Below are 10,911 nucleotides of genomic sequence, written 5' to 3'. Positions count from 1 at the left end.
CAGGTGAGCATATAAAGTTTTCTTAAGCAAAGTACATATGAAATTGGCTGATTAATTAAGCAAAGGTGAGCAGTTTAGTACTTTTGACTTGTGTATCCCTTGTGCTAGAATCTATGTGGATAAATGTTAAATCTCAATTGTAAATGCTAAGCGTGATATAACACATGTTCCTTCGTGTACGAGAATATCAAGTTGAATTGAACCAAATGCACGATAGCAATAGCACGAATAAATAACAAAGAACAAATATAAAACTCCAAATTCAAGAACACTTATATACTAATTCATCTGGTTTCAAACTAACACCAACTTTACATGATCAATTAACTAAGAATCGATAAGCGCTATTCGTGAAAGTTGAGCCAACACGAGAAAGGTAAAAATACCACGGTCAAGAATGTATCAAATAATAAACTTGGAAGTCTCTTTTTAACTGCAACAGGCTCCTGCTTGAGCAGGGGCACCATCTCTTCCGCCCGATGGACCAGAATTACCACCATAACCGACTTTAATCCCATAAGACTGTCATAAAACAGAAACAAACGATAATGATTAATGTTAACTAATATGATTTAGAAAGATGTATGCAAAGAAAAACGACACGTGCCTCATTTGACACATCAAAAACTCCATCCTGAATCTTCTTATAGATTGTTCCAGCTGTGTTTATAAATGCCTGAAAAAGAACATGTAAATCATAATAAGAAATTTTCAAAACAATCAATTAGTAATTAAACATAAGATAATAAATTACCTCCTCAACATTCTGCGCGGTTTTTGCAGAAGCTTCCATGAATACCAGACCATTTTCCTTAGCAAACTGTTCACCTTCTTCAGTACTAACAGCTCTTCTGTGTGAAAGATCACACTTGTTACCAATGAGCATTACAGTCATATTTGCATTTGCATGCTGTCTAGCATCCTCCAACCAGCTTGCAAGATGATTAAAAGTTTCCCTCCTGTATTATACACAATATATAAAGTTATAAACAGCATATTGAACGCATCCTGATCATAATAATCTTTGAGAATTGAGTGTGACATCATTAATTAAAGGCAAAAAAACTCAAATTAATTTTAGAAGAGATATATATAAATCAAGTCATAAAGAAATGTCAAAACTTTCTGATTTGGTTCATCATGAATTTAACTTTAAATAAAATGTATTTTTATACTTTTAAATGTAGGTGTGTGTGCGTGTGTGCGTGTAACTGCCCAAACTTTCAGTTAGCAAACAAGTTCATTTTTACTAAAAACTTACAATGAGAATTAGGGGTGGCAATTTCCAACACGCCCAAATAATCATCAGGTTTTGGGGTGGCATGTCTTAACACGTTTACAAAATATGGTCAAGTTCGGGTTGACCTGTTTAACCTGTTTAGTTAAACAGGCTGACCAGACAACATATTTAGTTAAGCAGGCCAACCAGACAACATGCTTAGTTAAGCAAGTCGACCAGTAACATGATTAACACGTTTACAACTTCAATATCGACTGCCGACCCATTTAGATAAATGAGTTAAACTGACCGTGTTCTGGTTACATGATTTTAAGTGTGTTCGGGTTCGGGTTGATGTTTTTGACACAAATAAAAATATTGGCCATGTACAGGTTGAAAAATTCAACCCCCAACCCCACACGATTGACACCATTGAGAATCATACCTGGTGATGTCATAAACCAGAAGTGCACCAGCAGCACCTCTGTAGTATGATCTGGTTATAGATCTAAACGATTCCTGGCCTGCCTGTAATACCAGAAGCAAAAATGTAAAGGTCAAAGATGAAGATAAACATAAGGACAGTCGGAATAGCACATAAGAAAAGTGATTTGCTACCGAAATGAAGAAGCATGATAAGTGTAACAATAAAGATACAAACCGTGTCCCATATCTGCAGCTTTATTGGTTTGTTGTCAATGGTGATCATTCTTGCACCGAATTCAACACCAATAGTTAAATCATGAACTGGTTGGAACCGCTTGTCAGTGAATTGCAGAAGAAGGCATGATTTTCCAACCCCTGTATGGTATAAATTATTACTATTTTCTGTTTCATTGATGGCAGTACATAACTTATTAATGCAAGAAAACTTCTTCATATATGGTATACATGCTACAATCTCTGACTAACAATCATATATAAATGCTTGGCGTTACAATTGATGTCGCCAATGAAATACACAAATGTAGATGCTATTAGGGGTGGGCAAAAACCGAACCGTTAACTGAAAAAATTAACCGAAATTAACCATAACCAACAAAACTCATCGGCTCTGGCATAATAGATATGGTTAACTGTCCATTCGATATGGTTACGGTTAATGTGTCTTCGTTAACCGACTTTAACTGAAACCGAACCTTGTATGTTTGTGTATTTCCAAATTTTATACATCTATTACCATCTTTTATAACTCCATTTCTATCTTTGAACATTAAATTCATGCTAACTGAGCTTGGAACCGGCATACTTCAGCTTGGAAACTTCATTATTGAGCTTGACACACCATAACCGAACCATTTTCAACCGAAACAACAGGAAAAAACACACTAGACATTAACCGAAAGTGAGCCATAACCGAAAGTTAACAGACCACTCGGTTATTGTAATGAAATATTCCATAACCGAAGCTCGATTATAATTAAGCCATCATAACTGAACCGACCCCTAGATGCTATAATCAAATTGAATAACAAATATGATGAAAAAAAAACATATAAAAATGAAACAGAGAGAGCATAAAACAATTAATTGCATCCAGTAAGATCATGGCCTGATTCGGACATCATACACCACAACCGATGAACATTTAGATCATGCATTTAGCCTAGGGTAACAAAATAAATAAGAAACTAAATAATAATACAATTTGATAATAATAAATAAATAAAGCAGATTACCGGTATCGCCAATGATGATGTATTTGAAAAGGTATGCGTAGGACATGATTCTTGAGATCTTTCGGATAAAACAAATCCAGAAAACACAAATAAAATTGAAAGCTAAGTGTTGTTAGTGTGTGTTGTGATCAATGAACTCAACAGAGAGATGAATATGATCTGGAATGAAACAAACACGATGGATCCTTTATTTGAGATGCGAATACAACGAAATTTTGGACTCGTCCTGTCACTCACTCATGGAACCAACCAGCCTTTACGGACCCTTTTCTTAAAGCCCAGACATGAAACTTATACCGAAACCCAAATAAACTTATCCGAATAACTAATTTTAACTCGGATTCGGATATTAAATTTAAAGAGGTTTGGATTATTTGAATATCTATTTAATCCGAATAAATTACATGTTTTAGTGGTATTTTCTGGGTTTGTTTGTTTATTTAGACTATTGTTTGAAGTTTAAATTTTGAATTTATGTTCAAGACTAATTTGTATTTTTCCGGTTTTATATGTTTATTGTGATTCTAAACGTGTAAAAAATGTTAGGGACAAAAAGGCTAGAAAATTTGTGTTATTCAATCATTTTCAGATTATGCGATTAATTTTGGATTATTCGGATTTTAACCGAAGTTAATCCGAATTGAATTCGGATAGATGCGGATTGGATAAGAATATTCCTAATTTGGATTGGATCGGATTTCGGATAGGGTTCAAAAATTTTCAATCCGAAAAATCCGAGCTGAATAAACTGAATAAACCATTAGCCAATCTGATGAACACCCCTAGTTTTGAGTGTATGTAAGTTGAAACCGATATCAAAAAAACCACTTATATAATAAATTGAACATGGTTCAAAGTTCAAACCATTTAGAATCAAGTTTGTTATCCAAAAATGGGTTGCAGTGAAGCATGTTGCTCATTCACCTGCCACTTCATTGTAATCGTTTTGGATGATATATTAACCAAGGTCATTATCTAAAAACCGTTTCAAACTTATCTGTTCCGGTATGTTTCTTTAGAAACCTGTTTGGGCCCGATCTGATTTTGACCAATATATTATTTCGAAGTTGGTTTATTTAACTTAAGAGTACTTAGAACTCGGCTAGTTTTGAGCTTTACATTTATAGCTCGTGTCCAACCTATAAATAATATTGAAAGTTCAGACTTGATTCGTTTATCAATTTAGTTAACTATTTTCACTTGTGCGTGCAATTATTCCTTCATATATTTACAGTTTTAACTATAAATAACATAATATATAATTTTAATACCTTTTTCATGTTTCATTAAATATATAATAATATTTACTTGACAGTTATATATATTTTAGTGTAGTGTAAACAAAATTATGATATCTATACGATTAATAGGTTATGTATAGTCATTAGCATTAAATAGTGTAAACAAAATGATGATATTTATACGATTAATAGGTTATGTATAGTCATTAGCCTAATCAAGTTAGAAGCATGAAATCGAGGTTGCTACGCGCGCCATGTTCACGGGTTAAACTCTAACACCGACAAGAAAATTATGTTACGCACATGAACCCAAAGACTACCCGTTTAATCCAATAAAAATTAATTTTTTTAGGTATTAATACTTTAAAGTTCTAAATTTACATATGCATCTTTTAATTTTTGAAGTAAATTATGTTTAAACTATACATGTTTTAAACTTATAAATTTTTGGTATAAAAAGTAACCAAATAGTTTAACTTACTGCATAAAAACATTCTAAAAAATAGTGTATAAATAAACAAATGGTTAAACAGGTCACCTCATCAACCCGTTGGTTGACACAAGCGTAACCTATTACACTAAATGTGTTCACAGGTTCAATCCGAAACCGAGCCAAACACACTTTTAGACTAAAACCAAAACCACATTTCAATTTATTTGGATTGGATCTTGGAAGAGAATTATCAGGTTTCTAGCCTTATGAACTGAAAATTATAAGAATCTAGTTAAGCTATGCCTATTGTATCTTGAATCAAGCTCAACCACTTTACATCACAAACTAATTAATCCATTAATCTCAGTCACCACACACTATAACTTGTGGATTTTCATCCATAGCTTATCTGATACATGTCATATATTTTTTTGTAAAAAAACATCTAAAATTCAAAATTATAAAAGTTGTAACAATCTGCCACTATGGGTATACTACAACTTTTCTATCTGTGTTCTTAGCCATAAATATGTAAGTTTAGCCTTCTTAACCATAATGAGTGTAGAATCATATGATATATATCATATCTTTTCGCCGGATTGTTAACCAAAAAATGTCGTTGCACCCTCTTAACATTCTCCTGCAGCCTAACATAATCATCATCTGAGATTCCCAACAAAATCCTCTTCAAGTTCGGTATTTCACTCACTGACACCCGAACTGAAAATGCATCCCAGTTAAGAACATCACTAAATGGTAGCACATAATGCTGAGATATCAATACGGGCACACACTCAGCATATATAGCTTCCACTATTCGTGGGCTTGCCACTTCATATCCACTAGGACATAAGCAAAACCGGCTTGTTTGCATCATTTCATGATAAGAAACATTATTCGGCACTCTGTTGTAAACCTGTATGTCTTGATCTTTGTCTTTCCAGTATTGGAAAAGCAATGGTCTAATCTTGCCATGAAACTCACCGCCTGCAAAGAATGCTAGGGTGGTACAGTTTGATGCTGGCAGACCTCCGGTTATCATAGTGGTCTCGCCTCTTTGAAGGTTGATTTGTGGGATGGATGCATCTTTTCTTGGATTGAAGTACTCGGAGGTGTTAGCGTTGCATAGTAGTCGGATTGAAGTGAAGTATAATGAATGAACAGACCATGTTGCTCTAGGCCCCTGCACCATCACAAGAATCATAGCTCCTTAAATTAAACTCACTAGCAGATTTTTGCAATAACTACAAAGTACAAGTTTCAAAGTAGGTTTGGGGTGGAGGTGAAAATTTCAACCATTTTATTTATAAATGGATCAATTTCTTTTTCTAATTCAAAATTTCATACTGATCAAAGTCTCAGCATGTATACATACAATACACAAAAAAGTCAATAAACTAATTTTTGTACATTAAAGTCCCTAAATTTGTATTTTATATTAAAGTCCCTAAATTTGTCTATAATGCACAGTTTTGTAAAAATTTATAAAATAATGACTTGATAGCTCTTAATCAGTCAAACAAGAAGGTCTAAATTCCTATTTATAACTATAATATAAAAAGTTACAAGCATGTGCTTTTTAGACAAGCTTATGGACTTTAATATAAAAAACTAAGTTTGTGAACTTTTATGTGGTATAAACCCTTTTAATAAATAACACACTGCTAATAACTAACTCTTCAAGCATTTACAGTTTTAAATAAGTGGTTAAAAAAGTGTTTGCGGGTAAACCCGCTAGCCCATTGTGACCCATACTTTAAGGCAAACTATATTTAATCAGAACACGTTACGACTTGTTACCCAATGTGCCCGACCTACCTATTTTGACACCTCGAATTTATGCATGTAGTAACACTCTTGCACATAGGATTTGAGTAAGTACCTACCCAATCATGGCAAGCTAGCATGAAATGGTTGGATCCTAGGCTCTGGTTCCAATAAGGGTACCTTGATGAAACTGTGTGCACATAATCACCAATAACGCGCTCTAGTACAGCTTTATCCCGGATGACCGGATCAAAAAGGTAATTGAGGATCATGGTGACACTGAATGGAAGAAAATACACATGAGCTCGATTTGGGTCAGATGTTCGAAAACTGGGATCTTTTTCCATGAAGTTAAGAAAGACACCTTCCATGGAGTAAATATCAAAGGTAGGACCTTTGTGAAATAAGGGTGGCTCTCCTTCTTCATAGATGTATACTTTGAATAGCTTCTCCATAAGCAAGTAACTCCTGCACATGAAACATTTTGTTTTTATTCTTTTAAGCGACATATCTAACAGTAAACTCAACAAGACAATAAAAATGCTAACAAAAAATAAAGGTAGAATATGATGGATCAATTGATCATTTCCTCGCTAGTTCTATTATCTTAAATAAATATATATAACTTCTTAACGTTTTCGGGTTTTAAAATCTTTTATATACTGCAGTGTATTTGATGTATATTTTTAGGTGATACATCAAATGGAGTCAAATTTGAAAATAAAGGCTCGTTATGTTTTGATCGTGTAATCAAACTAGTTTGTAGATCATTATTTGTAATCAAACTCATTTGATCATGTAATTATAATGTATTAGGGTGATATGGTAAGTATGAAAAACCCAAACATCAAATTTTAAGTACTATAATATTACAAGCTTTGAAAACATAGACAAGTTTGGTATCTTTATATTTTGTAACAAAATTTATATTTTATCTATAACACAATTAAAGACCACTTTTGTAATGTACTTGTTTTTGTGTTTTGTACAATTTCAAAATGATAGTATGTAGTTTATTGTAGAAAATTTAGAAAAACACAAAACGAACCGACAAAGCATCCACGATTCTTGTGAGGCATGTGGCATCTCTTCTTGTTCACAGTAAAACTTTCTATTATTTGGGTCTCAGGCATTAATTGCTTTGTAAAGGGGAAAAAAACATTGATTTCATGTTATTATATTGTTTCGCATGGATTGAGTTGTTTGATTTGGGTAAATGTATTTGGTGGGCATCGTATTCTTTAAAAACATCGATCATTTTCTCTCTATCCCTACTAACATCCTTACATTTCCACACACTAACTTTTTTATTTATTTCATAATCAAACTAACTTTTTAAGAACAAAACCTCATATAACTTATTATAAAAAAAACAAACACATCGTCAAGTAAATTGCTTTATTTAAATTAAAGTGTAAAGAGTAATTAAATAAATAATGTTTTTAAAATAAAAACGTTCCATATATTTATTATTTGAAAAATTGGAAATAAATAATCCCACCTTTTGTGTATTGGCCGATAATAATCCCACATTTAAAAATTACTAGCAATGGTCCCACCTTTTAACTATTTTTGTCTCACTGGTCCTCCGTTAAAAAATACTTAACATCGTTATGTTTTGTCCCTAGTTTTAAACCGATGTTTTAGGGCTTTTGATCGGAAGAACGATACGAGTCGACCGATGTAAAACTTATCTCGAAATGATGATCCAAACGACGAAACAATGTTTCAATTCGGGTGCTTGAATTTCCAATTAACAAAAATCAAGCCATTTGAATCACCATTTTAAAATAAGTTTTACATCAGTTGACTCATATCGTTTTTCCGATCAAAAGCCCTAAAATATCGGTTTGAAACTAGGGAAAAAATATAACGACGTTAAGTATTTTTTAACGGAGGACCAGTGAGACAAAAATAGTTAAAAGGTGGGACCATTGCTAGTGATTTTTAAAGGTGGGATTATTATCGGCCAATACACAAAAGATGAGATTATGTATTTCCAATTTTCTTTATTATTTTACCTAATTACTATATTTAAGGTAATTTAAAAGTAAAAAATAAAACTGATATCCAATGGTAAGTTTTTATTGGTTCAAACCAATCTAAACCATTGAAGAGGTTTGTTTAAACCAAAAAAACAAGTTTTGAGGTTTGGTATTTCAAACCATCAAAAACCACCTAGTGTGGGTCCCAAGCATCACATCTTTCACCCTCCTCTCTCTCTCTCACACACACACATATATTTATACACCCATATTTATATTTATAAAATATATTACAATATTATACATATACATATTTTTTATATTTGTTTCAAAAATTATGTATTTTTTTTTGTTTGTGTATTTTTTATGTAACGGCTAGTTTAACGGTTAAAATTTTTTAATGGCTACTTTTTTAAAAACGCCTAGTTTTTTAAAGATTTTATTATATATTTTATAATGTTCAATTATAAAAAAAAACCGCTACAAGAAGTCCTACTCGTCTAACCCATGTTTCGCTATTATTTTAAAATAAAATTATAAAAATTAAATATTTAATAGTATTGGGAAATCCTTATTTTAAATAAATGTAAAAGTAAGTGATGATGTGGAAATGTAAAGATGGTTTGAGAATGTGTATTGTTGGAGTAAAAATATGGTTTTTAAGAAAGCTGATGTGACAGTGATGTGACTAGTTTGAACAAAAAACTGTTGGAGATACTTTAAAAGTAGTTAACGGTTAACACACATGAGCCAAATAGTTGAAGTTTTAACAATAAAAAAAATAATATTAATTGGTTGGTCCCACCAAAATTGTATGGAAATGGTCTTAATTTATATTATTTTTTTTTATAAAAACATTATTAATGTTACATTAGTAAAACATTATTAATGTTACATTAGTGCAGTTAATTAACTTAAAATGCACTTTAATTTATTTTATTTTATTTTTACCAGCAAATGCACTTTAATTATGTGTGAAAGAAAACGTTATATGCATAAACTATGTGAGCCACCAGCAACCTATATAAAATAAAAAACGAAATAAATTAATTAATTAATATCAAATGAGAAAATAATTACCTGTGAAAGAGGTAAGGATTTCTGTAAATATTCCCACTGGGGACATAATCAGGATCACTTAACGGAGAAGATGAACTGCTGTTACGACTCCAGGCGGCGCCTCTTATCGATGCCCTAGCTCCGGCTAGCTCCGCTTCAACCTTCTCTAGGTTCTTATCTCTTTTCTTGTTTCTCCTCAACAAGCTCTCATCTTTCAATTCCTTAATTAATTTACTCACCACATTGTTCATCTTCCCATTCTGCTTCTTACACGAATCCGATTCACACTAATTCCCCAACAAAAACCATCAAAATCAATCAAACATTGGAATTAAGCTTAAAGTAGTAAGATAATTAGTTAATACGAGTTTAGCTATATACACATGGTCTGACATCTAATCCACATCATTTCCAATGGTTCGTTCAGCAAGAGGTGAAATAACCGTTTTGGTAACAAAAAAAAAACAATGTATGACGACCATCTATGGTAAAAACAGCTGTCCGGATAGACATTAGACGGCCATTTTGAAAAAAAAAATTAAAGTATGACCATCTATATTCAAAAAGGCAAGCCAGATATTGGACAGACGACAATAACTTTCAAAATTTGGTCAAAACGACTGTCCGGATAGAGGTCAGAATGCATCTTGACCAAATATTTTCAAACTTTGACCGTGTATGGTCAGGACAGTAGTCCGGATATTAGAACAACACCATTCTGCCAATAATTTTCAAAGCTTATTTTTTTTTTTCAAAACGGCCATCTGAGTGTTGGGTGATGTAGTTATAACGTGACCCATCTGAGTGTTGGGTGATGGCGGGTGGTGGAGATTGAAGGAGGGGATAGAAAACGTTGACGAAGAAGAGACCGACCATGGTGAGGCGGGAAGCGACAAGAGAGAGAGACCGGTGGAGGCGTATGAGACGGCTACAACGATAACGACGACGAGGAGTGCAAATGATTGATTGCTTGATCTACATGAAAAGATGTTTTATTGAATGGATGGATGGGTTGTGTCTCTTTCTCTCTTAGCTAGAGATCGAGTGTGTGTTGGGAGGAGGTTGAAAAACCCCCGGGTGGTCTGGTTTGCATGCTATTCGGAACCTTCCCATTCCTATGAATGCGTTTCATGTTTCTCTATGGATTTTTTTAATAAATGTTTTTTTAACAAGTGTACGTCAGTTACTATTTGATTTTACATTAAGTACTTCGTCGTCATTTTATGTAAAAAAAAAATTAAATTCCTATTCTAAATAAAGTTTAATTAATGCATTGCTATTTTTTCTAAACAACTAATTTAGTTGTACACTTATTCACATAAATAGCTTACAATAAAAACAAAATATCTATCTAATTCTACATAATAATTATTTTCTTTTTAATTTTTCTCCTTTCTGGAATTTTCACATATAAAGAAAATTAAAAGGCTATTTGAATGTTTATCTTTTGTAAATTTGTAATCATAATTTTGTACCGTGTTTTTTTCTTTAAATAGATCCCTTAAATTGCTATATTTATATTATTCCG

General features: G+C 32.5%; 2 protein-coding genes across 2 annotated transcripts; both read right to left on the bottom strand.

The window, feature by feature from the left end:
* Positions 1 to 251: 251 nt before the first annotated feature.
* LOC143542638 (ras-related protein RABB1c-like) lies at positions 252 to 3,019 on the bottom strand. The gene is made up of 6 exons (XM_077035183.1): positions 2,899 to 3,019; positions 1,881 to 2,020; positions 1,665 to 1,747; positions 755 to 959; positions 608 to 676; positions 252 to 522 (listed from the first exon to the last, which is right to left on the bottom strand). The coding sequence occupies exons 1-6, from the start codon at positions 2,942 to 2,944 to the stop codon at positions 430 to 432; spliced, it is 636 nt and encodes a 211-aa protein (XP_076891298.1). The 5' UTR covers positions 2,945 to 3,019; the 3' UTR covers positions 252 to 429.
* A 2,053-nt stretch (positions 3,020 to 5,072) lies between these two features.
* Positions 5,073 to 9,648, bottom strand: LOC143542637 (putative glycosyltransferase At3g07620). The gene is made up of 3 exons (XM_077035182.1): positions 9,405 to 9,648; positions 6,459 to 6,807; positions 5,073 to 5,755 (listed from the first exon to the last, which is right to left on the bottom strand). The coding sequence occupies exons 1-3, from the start codon at positions 9,632 to 9,634 to the stop codon at positions 5,090 to 5,092; spliced, it is 1,245 nt and encodes a 414-aa protein (XP_076891297.1). The 5' UTR covers positions 9,635 to 9,648; the 3' UTR covers positions 5,073 to 5,089.
* Positions 9,649 to 10,911: the final 1,263 nt, after the last annotated feature.

The sequence above is a fragment of the Bidens hawaiensis genome, unplaced genomic scaffold, assembly GCF_021521415.1.
Source record: "Bidens hawaiensis isolate Kalapana, Puna unplaced genomic scaffold, B.hawaiensis_p1.1 tig00012953_1, whole genome shotgun sequence".
NCBI lineage: Eukaryota > Viridiplantae > Streptophyta > Magnoliopsida > Asterales > Asteraceae > Bidens > Bidens hawaiensis.
The sequence above is the reverse complement of the archived record's forward strand: the minus strand, read 5'-3'. Positions and strand labels throughout refer to the sequence as shown.